Source organism: Lissotriton helveticus, chromosome 1_1 (genome assembly GCF_964261635.1).
Source record: "Lissotriton helveticus chromosome 1_1, aLisHel1.1, whole genome shotgun sequence".
Lineage (NCBI taxonomy): Eukaryota > Metazoa > Chordata > Amphibia > Caudata > Salamandridae > Lissotriton > Lissotriton helveticus.
This window is the reverse complement of record NC_136057.1, coordinates 959722628-959745266: the sequence shown is the minus strand read 5'-3', so window position 1 is coordinate 959745266 and position 22639 is coordinate 959722628. Positions and strand designations below refer to the sequence as shown.

The window sequence follows — 22639 nt, the reverse complement described above, 5'->3', positions numbered from 1 at the left end:
ACTTTTTTGATGCAAGCTACTGGAGCTTGCTAAGACAATGTGGGGCTTATTTACAAAACCCTTGTGCCGCTGGTGTGCTGCATTATATATGAGGAAAAGTGATGCACAGGCAGCCAAGGGGCTTGTAAATAAGACCCTGTAACTCTAATTTTATTTGGGCTGGTAATCATGTGTGCGCATAAATCAGGATTACAACTGGTGGACATGTTCACAAAGGACCTTCCCCCAAGATTTTCGACAAGTAACACTTGATATAAACTGTGGGTTCAAACTTCACACAGTTGCTTTTTGCACACCTCCATACCATCATAAATCATGTGAAAGTTTCATGTTCCGGGATGGTCGCAATAATTTGACTGTGCATTAAACAAACTTCGGTGGAACCCCAATGGGTCTTTGTTTGTAGAAGACCAATTTCCTCCATAGTATACATTTTTCAAGCAGGATATGCCTGTTCAGTTTTCGATTAATTTTTCACCTGAGTCTAAGTGAAATGGTAAAAGACCCCACATAATGGTTGTATGATAGAGGCACGCATGGCTAAACCACACGTGCCACTACCACGCAGCCTGAACCACAAATGTGTCTTAACCACGCATTCCTTTACCACACAAAGTTAAAGGAATGATTTTTAGTTTTTCTGCTAGGATGTTACCAGATTCTCTTTTCTCAGAGACTTGGCTGGGCCATGTTCTGATCCTTTTCAATCTTTTGAAATGACAATAACTCAAATCACTCGGATTACACTACTTTTGACAGTTCTCCTTGGAAGATGCTCTCCATGGAAGAATTAGTAAAGGCTTTTTATGTATTAAATATCAGGAAGATGGGGACAGGCCCTCACTTTACTATGTAAACAAATCTGTTATGATAGCTTTGGATGAATTGGCTGTGTGTAAAATCAACTATCATTGGTGTACCCAATGCAGCGGCGCCGGAGCCTAGAGGGCAGGGGTGCCCAGAGCACTGTATTGTATTGTATTGTTTTGGTAGAGCGCAAACAGCTGCCCCAGCGATGAGGCGTCCCGGCGCTAAGAACCACAGACCCTGGTCAGAGCGGGAGAGGGTGGGAGGGAATTAGGGGAGAGGGAATAGGAGCGTTTTAATTGCTTTCCGGAACGCCAGTAGGCTTTCTATGGAGCGTATGTGTTGTGGCAGGCTGTTCCATAGTTTAGCTCCAAGGAACCTGAAAGAGCGGCCGCCCATGCGGCAGAGTTTTATGCGTGGAACACATAGGAGGTTTTGGTTTGAGGATCGCAGAGTACGTGATGGCGCGTAGGGGGTGAGAAGTGGTCGAAGCAGTGGAGGGGTATCCAGTTTGATGATTTTGAAGGTCGTGATAAGGGCCTTGAACTTAATTCTGGAGTCGACGGGTAGCCAGTGTAGTTTTTGTATGGTCGCTTTGGCTGAACATCTGCGGGGAAGGCCGACTAGAGTTCTAGCCGCAGAGTTTTGCACGCGTTGGAGTCGTGCTACCTCACTTTTGTTAGCGCCAAAAAGGAGAACATTGGCGTAGTCAAGACGCGAGAGGATGGTGGCTTGAATGATAAGTTGGCGAGTCTTGGCGTCGAAGAAGCCAAGTATGTGGATAAGACTCCTCAGCAGGCCGATACAGGTGCCAGCAACTTTTTTGGTGTGGGCCTGAAAATTGAGTGAGGCATCCATCCAAACTCCTAGGTTTTTCACTAGGGCTTTGGGAGATGGAATGGTGCCTAGGGAAGACGGCCACCAGTGCTCATTCCAGAGGCTGGTGTTTTTGCCAAGGAGTAGCACCTCTGTTTTGCCAGCGTTAAGCTGTAAACAGTTATTAGTCATCCATTGAGCAACCTCGGAAAGACCGTTTTTAAAACTGGAGGATGAGACGGAAGGAGCTTCTGTAAGTGCGATGGCCAGCTGAGTGTCGTCGGCGTACGACACTAATGTAAGGCCCCACTCTTTGGCCACTGTCGCCAAAGGCTGGACGTAAAGTTTAAAGAGGGAAGGGCTCAATGCAGAGCCCTGCGGAACTCCCTGTGCAATAGGGTGGGGTTTGGATAGAAAGGGACCGACTTCGGTCAAATCAGAAACCACGAGCTCAGATGGTTTTTCCGGTGACTTCCTGCATGCTACCTCTCTGGTAACCCTTTGGTGGTACGGCAGTAGTGAGCTATCACGAGAAAAGGAAAAGAGAGGCAGGCTCCAGGTTGTTTATGAGTAGTGGGCACCCTTTCGGATTTCAGCAAGGCTTTATTAATTTTGCTCTGAGTTGCTTTGTAATTTTCAGTATCCCAGAACAAAGAACGTCACATTTATGGATGTAGCTTTAGAGGGCGTCTGAGGGGTTAGGTTGGGGTGTTGCACTCCCCTATTAAGTGTTCTGTCTGGTTGGATGCTGAGATTCACAGTAAGAAAGGCAGCATTGGATGTCACATGTCATTAACAGCACTATAGTGTTTTATATCAAACTCCCACTTCTCTCCTATAATGTCCTGCTGGACACGTTCTAGTGTTTCACCCACACTATACACCCACCCATCACCGGCGTCACCAGTCAGGTGACACTGTTAATAAAAGGGGCCGGGCGCACGTGCCCTGGGCCAGTTCCAGTATCACATATCATGTGCCGTGTGGTCCACGCCCCAGACACTTCAATGGCGACGAGGGGGCACAGCCTTGTGTGCATGCTGCCAGCAGCGTCTAGTAATCCTGGACGAATTGTAGTCCATTGCTAGGGCACCCCGCCGTATCTGCCAGGCAAAGATCTGTGACACAGGGGAGGAAGCTGCGCAGCTAGCGCCTTGCTTAAGGTGCCTCACCGCTGCCGACTTTCTGCACGAAGCCTCACCTGTCCCCGCAATTCCCAAGTGAGCAGGAAAAGAAGGAGAGGACTAGCACCCCCTACGAGGCGCCTTGCAGCAGCTGCATGATACCAGTGAGAGCAAGAGCCCCGATATGCCTGTAATGAGCATGTGACGTCTTTAGGCCCAGGAGGTCACTGCCTCAAGGAGCGAGTGCCCCGATGCCCCATGCAGAGCAGCGAGTAGGCCTGCAGCCCTGCACCAGCAGTGAGGAAGGTCCTGTACCAGTGTCCCAAGTGACTGTCGAGGTTCCGCACTCAGAGCCTGTGCTGCAGCCTGTGAAGAGAGGGCCTGTATGCATTGCTGTAAATAAATGCACCAATCTACAGTCTGAGAGTTACTGCAAAGATGAGGCCAGATGTTTTGAAGCTATAAGAGAAACCCTGCCGCACCAGAATTTTGGGCCGAAGAGAGCGGTGCAGCACAGACCACAATAAGGCTTGTTAAGTGTGAAAAAGTCTGCTTTATTGAAGACAGGGGCACCTAACAACAAATCTCCTTGGGCTGTGCGGTACAAAACTACACCTCACTAAATATTTTCTTCCTACCTTACACCCCACCCCTAAAGGTTCCCCCTTTGCAACCATTTATAAACCCCCAACTCGGTCATCCCTGCTGACCCATTAAAACTTGTAACCTCTTACCAATTCCTAAGATAACTATCTAAGTAAACTTTCCTATACTACTTCCCCTTCCTGCCTGCTCCCGTAGTGACTTTTCCCAACCAATAAACTTAAACTGTAAACAATATAACAACTATTACTACAAAAAAAACACCAGTCAGAAAAGACTCTCCCAGACTTTTCTGACCACCCAAACTAGGGTCCAGGCTGTTTCAGATACCATCTAATGTCCAGAACTCTGTCTAAAACCTCCTTGATCTGTATGATGTATAACTCCAAACCAAAACGTGACAAATGTACCCCATCCTCTCTGAAACAATATATTACAGCATACCTAAGCTCCGGATGCTCTACTCTCCCTATGCCCTCTTTGTCACAAAAGCTTCTCATGTCCCGGTTAATCTTCCTCCTGGCCTTGTCTATCGCTGCTGGATGCTCTGCTCCCCTCCAATGCCTCTTTGGGATGAATTCGGACCAGATAACATAGCACCCTGACCATTGCAGTATAATCTCGAGCATATCCCTCTTCATTTGTTTCAGCAGGGCCAAACCTTTACACAAAACCATGTCATTCTCCCCTTATTGAATAATCAAAAAGTCAGGACAAATACTGCCTCGCACCATCCTGTTTAAGGTAGGAAACAATTTGTGCCACCGCATGCCCCCCTTTCCTTACCATGAACAATGGAACAATATGTCGTCCCGACCCAAATTCACACCTGTCCCTTTTGACCGCTCATAACGCTCTGCCCATTTAACAAAAGAATGCCCCACAATCCAGATGGATAAGTCCACTGCAGCTGGCCCTGACACCGCACCTGAAAAGACACAGATATGAGACAAGTAAATTGAACAGAACTATGCTTCCCCCTCGCCCAAAATACACAGCTGAATGTATGTCTTAAAGCAGTCTGACTTCCAGCAACCCAAACGCATAATTTCTCCCTTCCCCATCCCAGCTTCGCTGCCTCAGTCGTTGCCCCATGCGAAAAGAATGTGTGCCAAACTGTCCAGGTGCCTCCCCCAAAACTAGAAGAGCTCGCTACATGATCCATAACAGCTGCGCCACCTTCACCCAGCCGGCCGCCTCCCTGTTTAACATTTCCCTGTCACCTGCAGCCAGACCCTTATACACTATCCACCCCCAAAATACTGGACATACCCGTGTATCCCTGGCAGTATCCATGACCACCCACTTCCCCACTCCCCGCTGGTCTGTTTTGGATCGATTTAGCCGCATTGCTACCCCTTCATCCTGAAGCTCCACATCGCACCATTGCACCCCTTGTGCCCCCCCTGCCATCCAGCAATTCAGAAACCCGAAAGCCCCAAAATACATCCAAGACATAAGGGTGGAAAACAAAACAACCTCCCCCGCATTTCGGCAGATCTGCAGCAAAACCCGACTCAAGCCGCCAAGAGCGCAAGGGACAGAGGCCTCCTCGCCCGAACCCTGCTGCTTTTTTCCCGCGCCCAACCTTCCAGGAGGCAACTGCCCAGCTCCCCTGCCGAGAGCGTTTAGCCACAACCTAGTTTGCCCATGAACACTATGCCCAACAACTTGCCTACTAGAGGTGACCCTCGATAGACCCCTGTCAATCATGGACAATATAAACTGCACTACCTCCTCCTCCCTTGCCCATTGCTACGATCTTCGCTGTGCCCCACCCTCCAGAAATTCCTTCCAAGCCTGTTCATATGCCCTCCGTGTGGGTGCGGCCAGTAACCCTAATACCAGCTGGAAAACCCTTTGTCTCCTATGTACCACATTCCTTCTGGAACCGGTGTCCTGCCTCTGTCCGCCTCCGTGACTAGACCATGGAACCTCTGCCACTGCAAACGAGACAAAGCTTCCGCAATGTCATTGTCCACTCCAGGCACATGCTTGGCTTGAAACAAGGTATCGTGTTCCAAACAGCTCAGCACAAAAACCCGTAACAATTTCAGCACCTGGGCCTCCCTTGCTGACTGCCTGTTTACCACCTGCACCACTGACATGTTGTCGACCTTAAAAATCACCTTCTTGTGGCCAAGTCCCGTGCCCATACTGTCACTGCCACCTCTAATGGAAAATGTTCCAAAAAGGCAATGCTCCTCCCCCCATTCTTCCAATGTTGAGGCCACTCCTCTGCGCACCACCTCCCTTGCCAGTAGAGACCAAAACCTCCTGCCCCTGCGGCGTCTGAGTAGATCGTGACATTCCACTCCCATTCCTCCGGCGGTGCCATTGGGATGCCGTTAAATTCTGCCAGAAATGTGCGCCATAGGCGCAAGTTTTCTTTAGTTCCAGCTGACAGCCGCATTTGGTGATGCGGCATTGTCAAACCTGCTAGGGACATCCCCAATCCTGCAGAAAGCCCTTTCTGCCCTTACCACACTACACTCAAAATTCAGATGTACCAGCAATACCTGCACCTCCCTAACCATCACCTTCTTTTTGGCCAGTAACCCATCGATCAGCAGCAACATGTGCAGTTTTTTGTCCATCGGAAAGCGTGCCTCCATTGCCCCTGAATCTAGTTTGATGCCAAGAAATGACAACACCTTACTGGGACCGTGCGTCTTCTCTGGTGCCAGGGGACTCCCAGGTAACCCATTAACTCTTTAAAACTTGTCAGCTGCTGCTGACAGTCCACAGAACCAGGCTGGCCCACCAGGAAGAAGTCGTCCAGGTAGTGTGTCACCGTCTCTATACCAGTGTGACATGAGAAAACCCATTGCAAAAATTAACTAAAGCGCTCAAATAATGTGAAGGATATGGAACATCACATTGGCACGCCTTGTCCACAAAGAAGGAACCCTCAAATTGTATGCCTAGCAACTGGTAATCATCAGGGTGTACTGGCAGTAAGCAAAACGACGATTTAATGTCGCATTTTGCCATGAGGGCATCTGGCCCTATCGCGGCAACCAATTCTCGTGCCACATCAACCGAATAATAGGACACTGACGTCACGTCGGCCGCTATGAAGTCATTTACAGATGTCCCCTTCGGCCAAGAGCGGTGTTGTATTAGCATATATTGTCCTGGGTCTTTCTTTGGTACCACCCCAATCGGGGAAATGATCAGGTCTCAAATGGGGCTACCCGTGAAAGGGCCGATCATGCGTCCTTCCTGTATTTCCTTGAACAATTTGGTGCACACTACCGCACTATGTGTCTATGCAGATTTCAAATTCTCTGCCCACCTGGCAGACCGAGGCCCCTCATAACCTAGCCTAAAACCCTCTTTAAATCCGCGTCTCAAGAGCTCTGCGTCTTCTTTCCGTGGATAAGATGCCAACCACTGTTCCTAGCGATCCTGCCTAATGGGTGTATGAGCCTTTTCCCATATTCCATTGCGCTCCTCTGCCACCCCCTACCACCTGCTGTGCACCCTGGTTGTGCTGCTGGCCTTGCCCGCTGTACCCTGGTCCGTAGCATTGCACCAGTGGGTGTCTGCGGGAGCACTTTGAGCATTTGTGCCTAAACTTGCAGTACTGCCTGGCACATGTGCCTTTGTTAAAGTCCCAGCATGCTCCCAGTGTACTCCCGGTGCCGCTTGTTGTGTACCCCACCCCCTCTCGGGTGGGGCGGTTCTGAAAGGGGCAGGACCCCAGAGGAAGCCCGCTGGCTGTGTACATCGTCTTCCCAAACATCACTGCGCACATGTTTTCTGGTATAAATCTGTATCTATCTCCCCCCACTGCGCCTCTGTGTCCCAAGCCAGCTGTGCCCTGAACTCCTCATCATAGTGAGACCACGGGTACCCCCCGTACGTTAGTTGGGCCCTTCTGATCATGTCCATCTATTTAAACAATGCGACAGACCTGTCTGGGAACTTTTCGCAGTATACGCTAGCGAATATCAGGAAGACTGCCGACAAATTCTTGATAGTCATGGCTACCCTTGGTCTCTTGGCAGGCTCTAATTCCTCTTCTTTGGACCTTACCTTCACTGCAAGCTCCCCATGCAGCAGCTTCAGCATATCGACGTAGTCACCTTTCCAAATTTTCTCTTTGGTGGGCAAGGTAAGGTGGGCCCGATGGCTTAGTTATCCCCATGTAAGGCAACTTCTTCCGTGGAACGTCGTGGCTCTCTCCCCCCCTCCATGGTGACCGCTCCTGCCCCAGCCGCGTCTGATGCTGGGACTGTGCTCGGCCTGCTGTCTGTCCCTCCCCTTGTCCGGGTGCCTCAGCCCCCTTCTTGTTCTCCTCCTCGCCCCCTTGCTGCGCCTCTGGGCCCACCCCTGTATCTTTCATGTATGCACCTCTCAGCAACCAAATCTCCCCCTCTCCCCCCATGCATATATGCCCATGGACACCTTGCCCTGCGATTTGATACCCTTCTGCGCGCCTGCCTGCCCTGTGCCTGGTGTCAAGGCTGGCGTCCTCCACGGATCCCGCGCCCTACCAGTCCGCACCCTGCTACCCTGTCATCGCCCCCACTCCGTGCCTTCACCCCCCCACTTCCCCCCATGTCTCTGTGCCTCCTGTCACACCGCCCAATGCTATGCTGTTCCTCTGCGTGCATGCTTTAGTTTTACCAGGCGTAAAGGTCGGCGTCCTGACTGGATCCCGCCGCCTAACCAGTTGTGCAGGTGGTGTCATCACACTATTCTTGAGCGTGAGTGAGCTGTCTTGACCCTTCTGCAAGAAACTAGGCACATCATTAGTAACCACTCCCCCTCCCATCCACCCTGTCTTTCATCCTCCTCTTCTAGAATCACCCCTTCCTCTAAACTAACTTTGTCGTAATCCAACTGTAAACTGCCATTCACACTTGACTCCGCCCTGTGTACCCATGCCTGTTCCCTCCCATTGCATATTAATCCTCCAAGGTCTAGGCCTGCATGCCGCTGGTTCCAACACAGCCTACCCGCTTCGACACTTCTATTCGTTCCGTCACCTGTGCCTTTTCCCCACAAGGCAGCATCGACCCACTGTTGTAGTGATACCAGAGACAGCTCGTCCGTCCAACATGGTGACGATTCCTGCACGTCCCACACAGGGGCCCGCCTGCCCGCACAGGGCACTGCCTGCCCTTCCTCTCAGCGGGGCAGAGCTGCATACAACTCACCCGAGTATACCACCTGCTGCCCCTGGAAAGGAAAAGCGAGGTTCGACAAGCCGGGGCTAGTACCCTCCTCTGTCCCTGCCGCCTCTGGACCCCACTGCCAATTCCCCTCCCCCATCAGCCACCCAGAGAACCGAGTGGAATGGCCCCCGACATGCCGGGGTGCCCCTCTGTCACCTAGTCTGGTGCTCTTAGACCCTGTGACTAGCCGGAGCCCCTCTGCGGAGCCCCCCGTGCCCCCCTTCTCCCCCTCACTCCACTTCACTGGGTCTAAGAGCCTCTTCTCCGCTCAACCCACCCTCAGCCCACCTTCCTGTGCCAGGGGTACCCTGCTCCCCCCTTCAATGGTGCCCACCCTCGCCCAACCCCCCCTTCTCCTACCATCTCTGCCTGAGCCTCTCGGGGGTCCTCTCTAACCGCCTTCCCAACTCCAGGAACGGCATGGGTCCTCACCATGTGGCCCCCGCTCCGGCCGGCTGCTGGGGCCTGCCTGCCCCTCCCTCATCCCATACCCTCCCCCGCTCCGACTGTGAGGGGGGCCTGCAGGGCCCTCTCCCCTCCCATCGCCCTCCCTTTGCTCCCCCTTCTGAGGTGATTGAAACAGGGCCCGTTGTGCCCCCACCACCACCCCTGGAGGTCACTTCGGCTCCCCCTTATCCCTGGCTGCCCAAAGCCCGTCCCCACCTCCTCCCCACCCAGCAACCCTCTGCCTGATTAAGGCGTGAAACCTCCTCCCCAGCTGCTTCCATGCTCTCTTCCCTCCCAATGGGGCCCCTCCCGCCCCGTAAACAATCTCCAGTGTGGGCCGGGTGCTTCCCCCCCTACCCCCCCCCCCCAAGCTGCCTTCCCCAACGGTGCTGCCTTAATCGTGCGGCCGCGCCCACACTCAGCCGTCCTATCTTGCGGTTTTGCGTGTCCACGGTGGCGAGCATGTCAACACCGCTGCCACAACCCTGCTGGATGCCTGCCTTGAAGGCCTCACCTCCGCTGCGGGACGCAGCAGATCCATTCGTCCCGCCTCTGCGAGCAAGCGCATGGCCTCCGCTATCCTGGGGTCATCTCCCGTGCCGCCATCATGCAATCGCCGGTACAGAGCTACCGGATCCTGCCCCACAAAGTACAAGTGACTATCAAACCAGAGCAAAACGTGGCGGAACGACACAAAATATTAAACCCTACAACTATAAGACCGGCTGTCGTGCCACCCACTGAAAATGGTGTCTGGTGACCTAAGATGGCCTATCTTATAGAGCCAGCCCAAGCGCAGCCCAACCAGCCCAATTGGGCTCTGGGCTGCACCAATGTCCCAAAATAGCCGGGGGGGGTCAGGCCTCCCGTTGGTCGGATGCCCCCCAAAGCCCTAATGTGTCCCTCTCACATCTATTCGGCCAAATCAGCGCCCACATGAGGTGAAAGCTTCGCAGGATGAAAGAAGCCTGCCACGGCCTGAGTGAAACCGCACCCCAGGAGGTAACTGGTGCTAAATTGCTGGACGGAGCAGCATATTTGATCGAAACTGGCCGCCACTGCCCCCGCGATTTTGACCCTACACAGCAGCTCACAGTGAATGAATGACCAAAGCCATGTGCCTGAAAGTTCTGCCTGCAGAATCCGAGAATGAAAGGCCGGCACTCGGTGCAAGGAGAGACCGCTCTGAGCCAGCCGACCCTGCACAGCAAAAAACACTTGTACCATGAAAAGGAGCTGCTCACCCAGTGGTGAAAATCGTCACTGTGGCTGGAGGAGGGAACTGCCATAGAGCACCAAATGCCAGTAAAGAGCCCTCCACTTACCTGAACACAGCGCGGTGCATGAAGAAGCTGCGGTGATTAGCGGCGCCATGACCACCCCTGGAAGGAGAGAAGGCCTTGGTTACACCCTAGGCAACTGCTGGCCGCTCGTTTAGGAAAGCTGCTACGGCACTGCAAGGAGTACTGCAGTGCCACCTAGTGGCCATTGCAGTTACAGCGCCTGAACACAGCCCACATCCAGCAAAGGAACAGCTTTCCCAAGAGACCTGCTGCAAGCTACCTACCGCCATCTGCGTAAGTAACAAAGAAGAGGAGAGCTTTCCAAACGTGGTGCGAGAAGATGAGGCCTACATCAACACAAAGGTAAGCCCAACACTGGCACTTATAGCGCTGCAGTCTAGCAGCACCCAAGAGAGTGCCTAACTGTCTCACAGCACAAGGAAAGCTGCAATGCCCTCTCTGCAACCATCCACAGCGCCACCTCGTGGTCCTAGTGCCACACCACACCCAGCAATCGTTACCTGCTGGGTGTGGCATATGTAAGGCTCCAACCCCCACCCCCCACTGGTGAGCAAAAGTACAACCCCCTGAAAGCATCCTGCATATACAAAGGACAGTGCACACGTCCTGTTAGAAGAAAAGAGCAGCAGACTGCATATTCCAGCAAGAGAGACCCCACAGTATTCTAGAGACTGCACTCTAAGCACCCACCACAAAAGACTGTTCGTAGTGAGAACCACATGCCCCTATTGACTGCCTGTCATTGTAGGGGAAAGATAGTTAACCACCCCAGAAGAAGCACCAGAAAGCCTGAAGCTGTCCAGCCTAGAGAGATGCAAAGAGTCATTGCGAGGACCAAGGTAATGGGACAGGAGGCAGTCAAGCAAGCCTCATGGAGGGTGTAACGAGAACATGTGCTGCATTACCCCCAGGGCCCTCCGTCCTCGACACCTTCATGCTAACAAGTGGAGATGATCATCTCCCGACAGAAAAAAACAAGAGGAATGCTGGGATACTAATACTGCCCCTCCCCCGGGAGTACATAAGCAGTACTTACCCAGCAGCCCTCCTGTTCTTTTTTTCTGTCTTCGACAGAATGGTCTGATGGATGCTGTTGATGTTGCTGCACCTGCTCCTGCTGGGCTGGGGTGGCGTGCAGGTTCTTCTCTGCTCCCTCTGCCCGGCTGCCTGGCTTCGCGGGCAGTGGTGATGTTTCCTGGTGTGCCTGCCTCCCGGCCTGCTGGGCTTGCTGGGAGGCATGGCTTCTTCCTGGCCGGTTTTCCGGATTCTTACCGACCCTTTGTGGCTGGTGCGCTGCCTCCCGGTTGCTTCCGGGTTTGCTGTGCGCGTCTCCCCGAGCTTGGCCGGGTGGGAGACGCGCTGCGCTGGATGTTTGGATTCCGGAGCCGGCTGTTTGTGTGGGGGCCTTATTCGTGACGCTCCGGCCCCCGCTCCGGGTGAGTCCCGCTTTGCGGTGTTTTTTTGCTCGCTCTCTGTGCCCTACGTGCGGATTCCTTCCTTGTGTGGTCGACAGCTGTTCCGGCTCTGGGGTGTGTATCTGCTCCGACCAGTGCTACCATGGGCCTGCTTCAGAGATGGGAGAGCGCTGCCGAGGTGCCCGGGTGGCGTGAATCGCTCGTGATCTTTCAGGCTTGGCAGCTAGGAGTTCTAGGCTGCGGCGTGCCAGCTTGTGCACTTACGTGCATCTAGATGGATGGATGATTATTGAGATATATGTCGCGCACGTTGTTCGTGTTTTGCGACTTTGCCGTATTTGGAATGTGGTGGTACTGATGCCTTTTTCAAATATGTTGCTGTGTCTTGGGGGGCCCTCTGGGGGGTGCCAGTGTTTTCTTTGTGTTATGCAGGGTGCTTTGCTCTGTGCCTGTTCTGAATGGGGCACTGTGCGGGCGCGCATACCCCGTAGGGGCTTCAGCCCGTCCCCCCCTCCCCCCTCGTTTGTGTCGGCACCCTGATGCCCTGCTGATGGAGTTACCATGCGCTTTCCGCTTGCATTTGTTTTTTGCCCATGCACTGCTGTGGTCTCGTGCGCTGGGGTGCTGTGTTTCTTTCCTGCTATGTCACAAGGGGCCGGTGGTGTTTGTGCTGTTTTTTTCCCACCAGGTTGCGGTGGGGGCCGTGTTGTGCTGGTTGGCCCCCGCTCTGGATGTTTTCTCCCCCTTTTTTTCTTCTAGGGTTTCCTGTTGGCCTGCTGGTGTCTGTCCTGATGTGGTGGCGGGCGGACCTTCTGTTCCATGCCATGTTCCTGCGTCTGGTGCCTACTGCAGTATCCTTCCTGTAGGGGCTAGGTGACGGGTGCTTCTGTGTGCCTGTGGTCGCTCAGCCGCTCTGGTGTTCTCGGAGTACAGACTGCCCTTGCTAGAGTGTCTTTACTTCTTTCTGAATGTGCGTGTCCATATGTCTATGTGGCATGCTTCTGTGGCATGGTGCGCTGGGGTGTCTTGTTCCTTTGCTGCATATGTATGTGTTTTTCTCACATTTGCGGTGGGGGCCTTGTTGTGTTGTTGGCCCCCGCTCTGGCTGTTTTCACCCCCATTTTTTTCTGCTAGGTGCTGCAAGGCGCTGGGCTCCATGCTCCTTCTTGTGCCTCTGGTTTCGCTGGCGCTCGTGGCCGTGGGTTCGAGTCCGGCCGCTGCTGTCCTGCTGTCCGGTGTTGGTGGGTCTTCTGTTCGCCTACTGGTGCCGTTCCTGGGGTGATGACCGGTGTGCCTTCTGGCGTGTGTCTTGTCCCTGGGTCAGTGCCTCCTGGGGGTTCCTGGGTTTGATGGGGACTTGCATTCGGCACTGTGCTATGTCCCGTTTTGCTTTTTGGGGTGTCCTGCTGCTGTCTCTGGAGTCCCCGCTGCTTGCCTCTTGTGTGGCTTGTTCCTGGTCTACGCCCTTGCCGCTGGCCCGCCCCGGTTCTTGCTGTTGTTGCATGGTGGGCGTTCCGAGGATCTGCTCCCTTTGGTTCTCTTCTTCTGGATGTGCCCGTGCTCTTGGCGGCTCTGTGGGCGTTTGCCCTTTCTGTTTGTGGCTTGCCTCGGGTTGGCGTGGGTACCGGTCGCCTCTGTGGTGGCTGGTTCCTTTTCGCTGGCTCTGCCTTTGCTTGCCCCTGGGGTTCCCTGTGTTGTTGGGGTTTTCCTGCGTGCTTGCTTGCGCCTTGCTCTCTTCTGCATGGTGTTACTCTCTTCTTCGGTGACGGCCTGTGGGGGGTGCGTTCTGTTCCCCCTCTTCTTCGGGGTGCCTGCCCCGCCTGGTGGTGGGTCGGTGTTCCTGCTCCTCGGGCCGTTGCGGGGATGGGGTCCTGTAGGCTCCCCTGGTTCGGGTTGGCCTGCCATGCTGTTATCCCTCTGTGTCCTTGGCTCTGCAGCAGGCTGGCTGTTGTGCCTCTGCTCTGCTTGGGTGTCCTGGTTCTTCGCTTCCTGGCTTCTGTGTGGTTGGTCGCCTTTGGGGCTCCTGGTTCCTGGTCCTGTTCCTCCCGTCCCTTGGGCTGTGCCTGGTTCCGCTCATGGGTGCTTGCCTGTGTCTTGCCGGGGGATCTTTGGGGTGGTCTGTCCCCTCTGCCTGCGCTTGGGTGGCTTGTGCTGCCTTGGGTTTGGCTGTTCTGATTCGGCTCTGCCTGCTCCTGTTCTTGTCTGTTCCCTGCTTGGTGCCTGTTTGCGGTGCCTGCCTGGGTCTTCCTGTTGGTGTGGGCTTCCCTTGCTCCCGCTTGGGGCTTCTGGTGTTCTCCGGGGGCTTTTCTGTGTGCTTGGCCTGGCTGCTTCTGCGCTGGCTCCCCCTGGGCTGGCCTTTGGCTGTCTGCCCCTTCTGTTTCTGCCGGGGTGCCTGCCTGGTTTGTTCCTGGCTGGGGCCTCCGGGTTGCTGCCGGTTCCTGTCATACCTTCTGTTCTCCGGGTTGGTGTGCTGTCCCCGTGCTCCTTTGTCTGCTCTGTGTTGTGCTTGGACGGGCCGGGTTGGTCCCGGCCTGGACTTCTGGGGCTGCTGGGGGCTATTGGCTTCCGGGTCCATCTCCTGTTGGGGGTGTTTGCTCCCTGGGTTGTTCTGGTCTCGACTAGTTCCCTTGGTGGGTGCCCGGCTGAGGTTTTGCCTGGGGCGTGCCGCTCCTGCTTGTTGCGCTCCTTTTTGGGCTCTGCTTCCTTCCTGGTGTCCCTTTGGGTCCTGGCGGGGTGTTCTGCGTTGGGGCCGCTTCCTGGTGGTTCCTTCTGGGCCTCCTGCTGTTGGTTCTCTTCCCGGGCTTGTTTTCCCGGTGTTGTGGGCCTGTGTGGGGTTCTGTGGCTACGGTTCTGCCGGCTTCTTGCTGGTTGTGTGTGGCTTCGGGCTGTGCCTTCTGGGTCTTCGGGCTGTGTTGACCCTTTTTTGCCTGCTCTGGGGGTTTGTTGCCGGCCTTTTCCGGGTTCTTTCCTGGTTCTGGGGTCATGGCTCGCTCCTTCCTCCCTTGCTTTCCCGGGCTTTGTTCCCTGTGTGGGTCTGTTTGGTTGCCCCTCCATCTCTGGTTGGGGTGCTGTTCTGTGGTGCTCGTGCCTCTGCGGGTCCCTTCCTCCTGGCTGCTGGTTGTCTGTGGTTTCCTGCTGCTTGGTCCTCTGCTCTTCTTCTGGGGTTTGCTTGGACCTGCTGTTCCTCCTGCGTGGTCGGGTTGCTTGACTCTGGTCCTGGCTTCCCGGTTCTGTTGGGGTTTGTTGGCCTCTTTTTTGCTGTTTGCTTGGCTCCTCTCCGGCGTTGCTGGGTTGGGGCCTTGTGGTTATGGTCTGGGTGCTGTGCTCCCTGGACTTTCTTTTCCCGCTGCTCCTGCCCTTGCTGCTTGCCTGGCCTGGGTGTGGGGTTCCTGGGCGGTCCTGTGTCTTTTGGGCGCCTTCTTTGTGCTGCCCTCTGTGCCTCGTTGGGCGGCTGCTGGGGTTTCCAGGTTGCTCTGTGCTCCCCTCCTGCTTTGTGTTCCTTCCTTTTGGGGTTGGGGTTTTCTGGGCTTGTGGTCGATTTCTCTGTTCCCGACCTGATTGAGTTTTCTTTGTTGCTGGTTTCCGGTCTTGTTGGCCTCTCCTTGTTTGGCGGGCTTTTGGCTGGGTTCTGGGGCTCTTCCCAGTCCCTGTCTTTTGGGTCGGGTTCTCAATCCTGTTCGGCTCCTTGGTGCTTTTTGCTTCCTGGGCCTCCTCGGCGGGGTTTCCTCCTCGGGTCTCTTGGGCTCGGGTCCTTTCTTTTTGGGTGTTTGGCTTGTTTCTGGCCTGTGCTTCTCCTTCGTTTTTGGGCTGGGTGCTTGTGCCTGCGCTCTGTTGGCCGTTTCTTCTTTGGCTTTCTTCCGGGTTGTCTCGTCTTCCTGGTGGGTCTGCCTGTCCTGTGTGCCTTCCTGCTGGTTCTGACCTGGGCGGTCTTTTCCGGTGGGTTGTTTTGGCTGGTCTTGGTGTCCTGCTCCTGGTCCGGGTTCCGGTTACCGGTTTCTCGGGTTGGCGGCCTCCTTTCTTTGGGGCCCTGGCCTTATGTTTTTTCTTTGTCTCCGGTCCTTGTCCCTGTTGTCCTGTTCTGGGTTGCAGGCCGGCTGTTTCCTGCGGGCTTCCTTCCCTCCTTCTCGGTGCTCCCTTGGGTGGCTGCTTTTGTTGTGGTTTCCTGGGTGTGCTTGTGCTTGCGGAAGGCCGGGTTTTCTGCTTTGGTATTCTCCACTTGTTAGTATGAAGGTGTCAAGGACGGAGGGACCTGGGGGTAATGTCCTATTACTTACCGGTAAACTTCATTACTCCGGGTCCCGTAGTCCTCGACACCTTCATGCGCCCCTCCCTCCCTCCCGGGCGGCCGGCCTTCCTGTCTGGGCTTGTTAGTACAGGAGGGCTGCTGGGTAATTACTGCTTATGTACTCCCGGGGGAGGGGCAGTATTAGTATCCCAGCATTCCTCTTGTTTTTTTCTGTCGGGAGATGATCATCTCCACTTGTTAGCATGAAGGTGTCGAGGACTATGGGACCCGGAGTAATGAAGATTACCGGTAAGTAATAGGACATGCGTGACCCCTGTGGCTGTCTGAGGCCACCACAAGCAAGGAAACTGCACAACTTGCCCCAAATGGTGAATGGACACCAGCGCAAGCTACAAAAGGGCGCACCAAGTGCCAGAAGAGGGCGTCCACGAAGAGGGCAAAGCGCATAATTTTAGAGGTGCGCAGAAGACTGCACCAGTGAACTCGACAGTATGGACAGGTGCCCAAGATAGAGAGACCTCTCCAAAGAGGAGCAGCAATGCTGAAGGCAGCAGGGAGATCCTCTACATCTCCACCGCACCAGCTAAACCCCGCAGTAGGGCAGAAGACAGCACAGAGTGTCCTCCATCCCACTGCCTCAAGACGGAGTCGCCAGACGCCCAAGACAGGCAAGAGAGAGTTGCATACCCCACATGGAAAGCCGCCACCACAACGTGTGTTCCGACAGACGCCACAGCCGCATCGAGCACGTCACTCGTAGTGACCAACTCCGCCAAGCATGTCCGAAGGGAGACAGGATCAAGTGCCACAACGGTGCAGCCTCGAGGCACAACCACGACGCCCTCGAGTGAAGAGAAGAGGAGCACCACAAAATCCCTGAGGAGGGGATGGTGCCCGTGAAAGGTCCCCAAGAGGAAAAAGCAAGTCCTACTGACAGGACAGATCTGCAACAGGTCTGCGGAAAAGTGAAGACTGTCCCAAGAAATGGACACGACCAGCAAGATGTCCATGTGGCGCAAACATGAGACAGGTGGCAGGGCGCAACATCCAAGTGAGGATCTGATCGGATGAAGGAAAAAAGAGTGGCAGGACGCCACTCAGCAAAGGAAGAAAGAACAGTGGCACACCGCCACAAGGCAGACAATCACCACAGGTGCGCAAGATGGAACAGAGAAGAGTGACAGGACAGAGGACTCATGCCAGCACTGGAGAAGGTGTTGATCAGCACAAGCCAGCCACCGGGGTGCAGAGATGTCACTAGAGACAGCTTCGCGGGAGGACCAACCGTAAGCCGCTAGCAAGCAAGATCTGCGTCCAGGCCCCATGCTTCGCAGTTTGACCGTCCTCTCACCTGTCACCAGCACCGCCCAGCAGATGGCCTGAAGAGACTCATTGATGCTGTGTATTGTTGTTTGTTTTTCTTATAGGTTGGACCTTTGTTTGTTTCATTGCCATTAAAGTTTGGGAGGTGATCCTGTTAATAAAAGGGTCCGGGCGCACATGCCCTGGGCCAGTTCCAGTATCACATATCATGTGTCTGTGAGGTCATTCATCCTGTATGTGGGCCTAGGGCCCCAGACACTACACCTCCCATACACACACTTAGCAGGCAGGGCACACAGAGGAAACAATACGTGTTAGGACTTCCTTGCTCTGGTGTTCCAAATATGAAGTAATTCACCGTTCACTTCATGTTGGGTCTGATTCCCAGAAAAGGAGTGAATCTGCACCCTGAGATTGATTTTTTAATATATTACCTCACATGGATATAGATTATCTCATTTTTAGAATTCACAAACGTTTTCAAGGTTATTCCAGAAAACATGAAATAGCCCTGCAACAGTCGAAGGGTAAAAAATACACTTATTACCTTGTTTTCTCCAGAGAAAATATTTTCCGCTTTGAAGGACTTCTTTCCATCAATCCCCATCTATTTTGTGGGTGATCCCTTGCCAGTTCCACTCTGGAAAGGTGTTTACTCCTGCCACTGACAGAAGTCAATCTTCAGGGAGTCGGAGAGGAGTTTCTTGAATATTGTCAAATATATAAGTGTGCCGGTGTTTACATACTTGCATGATATTTGCGCCATTTAAACCCTGTAGAGCATACTCCCCGCCCCCTCAAGACCCCAGGTTATAGATACAATAATATAAAGAACAAATATGGGGCTATAACTCACTCTGAGGTGACAGACCGAAACAGCATATTCCAGGCAGGTCATGTAAAAAATAATCATGAAGCAAATGCAAGCACACGGTGTGAGCTTATGCAAGTGGCAGTGTTGGAGGAAAGCATTCTACCATCTGTTTGGGGTTATATTTGCCTCCATGTTACAGTTAGTCACGAGTGAGCTATTTTACCAACAGATTTCTCAGTGATAGATTTGTAGTGCTTCACTAGAATTGCCATACTTTTCATAACACCACCTTCCTGAAAGCACTCCACAACCTTCTACCTTCCCATCTCCTGCTCAAGGCACCATCTCTTGGGGCCCTGACTACTAAGGTAAAATTTGAAGTTCTACATTATGTGAATGGAAAAGAGTGTAACTTCATATTCACTGAGCCTTATTCACAACAAAGTAACACAGCCTGCTGCCACAAGCCATTTGGCAGTGTGCACTGCGTTACTTTGGAAGCAAAGGGATGCATCATATCTACAACGATATGACCGATAATTTTGCTCTCCCCTGTGCTGGTGCACAATGGGCTGCCGTGCAACAATGCAGGCACCCTTGCACCATGCTGCAAGGGCGTCTGCTTTGCAAGATGATTGTTTTTGTGCAGGAAGGTGCACCTGCCTGCACAAAACCTATCACAAGAGATGTTTTCCTCTTTCTAGGTGTGCTGCAGAATGCAACATGCATATAAAGAGGAGAAAAGTAGGAGAAATAAAAACATTTCTCCTCATTGCACTTCCCTACACCTCCCATGAGGAGCCGCAGCATTCTGGTGCATTTCCAGCCGGGTTTACCCTTTCCCGTAAATCTGGAAATGTTGCAGAAGCCATGGGTGCTGTGTGAGAACACCCATAGCATAATCCATGGCACGCCCCTTTCACGCAAAGTGCTCATGGCAACCACCCCTGGCATATTGCTGCTCAGTCGGCCATCGGAGCGGTGGGGAAGGGGGCGGGGGGTGGCGGTGGTGGGTGCCAGCCATAAGCACTGCTCCTGCTTTTGTTACAGGGGCCGATGTTGCAGCATTGCTGCAAAACCGGCCCCCAGTGACAAAAACGGGCACAAAACCGGCCCCCACCCCTCCGCCCACTGGGGAAATGCCTGGGGCCTGCTATGGCCAGTCCGACCCTGAAAGTGCTGCACAGGGTGGCTTTACATGTCCTTGTAAATATGAGCAGCTAGATGCGCCTTTGGTGCATCACAAGAAGTGATGCACCAGCAACTAAGCCTTACAGAGTCTATGCTACAAAGTTTTTGAGCAATGCCAAGCATTAAAGCTTTAGCGCAAACTCAAGCCATTGGTTTCCTGTGTGAAATGTGTACTCGGGTGCAACCGCCAGCCCAAAATTTTGCTCTGTGACCACAGGGCAAATGTCACAAAATATATAATTTTGCAGAAATGACGTGTTATGCATGGGAATATCACACATTATTATGCTGGCCCTTTATTGGGTCAGGGTTTTATTTTCCACTAGGATTTCAAACAATGCCAGATAATGCTATTTTAAAAGATCTGGCTTTTCTTGAAATATTATGGAGAATTTGTGGTGTTTGCCAAAAAGCCATTTTGTACTTTCCTTGTGCCAAGTTTCCGGCACAAAATATCTTTTGAAAAGCACTGTCATCATGTGAGCTCCCATGCTAAAGAATGGTAATTCAGGGCCATACCTCTGTATACCACAGTGGGTGTTGGGGAATAGATTTACACCCACCCAATTTTCTTGACCTAGCTACACCCCTGCTCACAATAGTTACTCTGAAATTCTGACTCCCATAGTAATTTTCGTAACTTGAGCATTGTGGTCACACAGGCTGTGATTTTGTGAATCGCAGGCTTTCCAACAACAAATGTGTTATATGCATCCACCTTGTAGTGCTAAAACATTGAATGGAAACAAAAAATAACCAATTACTGCAGAAGGGAGGAAAGGGCATGAATGAGTCGAAAATGTGTTTCTTAATCTTCACTTTGCACTTTACGCTGTGCTTTCCTTTCAGAAAAAATCTAATCTGCTTCTGAACACAGTAGCAGAACTCGAAGAATTGGATGAGTTTCTGAAAGAGAGCAAACATGCCTTCCCTGACTTTGCTAAGCAATACTGGGCTCATCTTACAATCAACCAGCTCCTGGCAGAGAGGTAAGCTGGAGATATCTGCATTGTGAACTCCAGTCCAATCAATCATGTGCCTTGGCTGAATGTTGGTCTAATCATGAAATGTGGTGTGTCTCTCATTCGGAGTGAGTTGTGTGTGCTGATGCCTTCTCCATCTAGCGTAACTGCCACAGAGAAAATACAACATTAGAGGCTCTCCATAGACATTGTGCATTCGGCTTCCCCTTCGTCATAGCTCCGTAGAATGTGCATATGCTGCTGAGATCTGTGTGCAATTTGCAGTCAGAGCTTTCTATTCTAGGGCGATGAACAGCAATAAGCAAGGCGATAGTAAAATATGTTATAGTCTGCATTGTAAAATTCCATATTGCACAATAGCAAGTTCTATATAACATAATAATTCATTGTTATGTATGTGTAGCGTTTATTTCAGTTTCTGAAAGTAATAACTCCTTGCTATGACATCACAACGGTTGATAACAAAACTAGTTCTCAACTGTTGTGATGCCATAAAGGCCTTCCGGGCCAGGCTGATAGTGCTCTCTGAGAGCTTGTCAGTGCAGCACTGCTTGTCTGATTTGAATGAAAGCAGAAAGCACAGCTGCAGGAGGGAGAATGTGGTGGGTTTGGGTGAAATTTATTTTTCACATTTGCATCAGGAAGGAGTGGGCATGTTATGTATAGCTCTCCCATTGTCCTCTGCCCTGTGCAGTAGTTTAAGGCAGGGGCACATGATTTTGGGGGTCACTAACAACCAAGCCAAAAGGCGTGTGAGGGTGGGGGTTGGCCACAGGGCCTGGCCGCAGCATACAGCCAACCCCACGCCACACACAGCCAAAGGCCGGCAGCCAGGCCCTGTGGCCAACCCCCAAAAGGGACCCAGCGTGGGAGGTGGGCACGCAGTCCCAGTGACCCCATCTCTCGGGGACCAGCCACATTGTAAACGGGCAGGGGAGCCTGCAACCCCCTTCTTCGGGCCGATTTCGACGTTGGGGACCCCATCCCCTAGGGCCAAGCACCTTTTGTAAAAGAGGAGGGGGCATGCAGCTGCCATCATCGGCCGATGTAGGCCCCGTAGATCCCATCTCCGGCGGCCGAGCTAATTACTAAAGAGGGCAATGCAGCCCCCTCCTCAGGCCGATTTCGGCATCAGGGACCCATCCCCTGGGGCCTGACCAATAATTGAAGAGTCAGAGGGGGCATGCAGCCCCCTCCCTGGGCTGTTATCTGTCACAGGGACCCCTTCCTCTAGAAGCTGGCCAATGATTAATGGTGGAGTGGCCCAGTGGTCTTCTTCCCCAAGCTGATCTCGGCCCCAGGGACCCCATCTCCCGGGGCCCAGCCAACTAAGGGCGGGTGCCCACTCAGGGCCCCTCCTTGGAGGCCATAGGGAGGTAGCCCCAAGGTTCCTGGGGCCACCCACCGGCTCCCGCATCCTGCAGGGGCCGGCATTTCTCCCACCTGCAGGGAACAGCTACAAATGCTGCTCCCTGTGGGCAGGAACAATATTCAGATCTGTTTCCCTGTCTGCTTCACTGCGGGCAGGGAAACAGATTTGAAATCTGCTCCCAACTGGCGGGAGCATTTCTAAAGCTCCCGCCAGCTGGGAATCGACTTCGTTTTTGCTCTCTCTTGGCGGGAGCTTTAAAATTGCTCCCACCAAGCGAGAGCAAACACAGGTTTCCCTGCCTGCACCAGTGTAGGCCGGGAAACCGCTATGTCCCAGGGTGGGCACCCTGGACATATCAGGAGCTGGTCATGGGGAATGGGGACCACAGGGCCATCAATGGCCCTCTTCTTTTCAAATTGCGACCCAGCCCTAGAGGATGAGGTTCCCTAACTGAAATAGGCCTGGGAGAGGAGCAGCGTAACCCCCTACTTTAATTTAAGGGAGGGCCCTGGGGAATGGGGTCACCAGGGTCGAACTCAGCCTGGAGGGGGGGCCATGTGCCCACTCCCAGTTAATTTGAAAGGCCAGGCCCCGGTGAATGGGGTCCCCAGGACCACATTTGGCCTGGGAGGGGTTTGCAAGTGCCACCTACTCCAATTATATTTGCTAGAATCCCCCGGGATCTGGCCCACCTGGGGCATTTTTAAAAAAGTGCGGGAGACCGCCCTTGTTTTTTTTCAATATGTTGGTCTAATTCACCGATCCTCTGTGAACATGTGGCAAAACTAACTTTTGGGGGTCACTAACAACCAAGCCAAAGGGCGTGTGAGGGTGGGGGTTGGCCACAGGGCTTGGCTGCAGCATACAGCCAACCCCACGCCACACACAGCCAAAGGCCGGCAGCCTTTGAATGGGGTCCCCAGGACCACATTTGGCCTGGGAGGGGTTTGCCAGTGCCACCTACTCCAATTATATTTGCTAGAATCCCCCGGGATCTGGCCCACCTGG

General features: G+C 53.2%; 1 protein-coding gene across 1 annotated transcript in view; it reads left to right on the top strand.

Annotated features, from left to right (window-relative positions):
- ITIH2 (inter-alpha-trypsin inhibitor heavy chain 2) overlaps positions 1-22639 on the top strand; it is a 325176-nt gene that overhangs the window by 147560 nt on the left and 154977 nt on the right. Inside the window, exon 14 of the mRNA XM_078677093.1 lies at positions 20126-20265. Within this exon, the coding sequence (XP_078533219.1) occupies positions 20126-20265 (140 nt within the window). The remainder of the gene's footprint in view (positions 1-20125; positions 20266-22639) is intronic.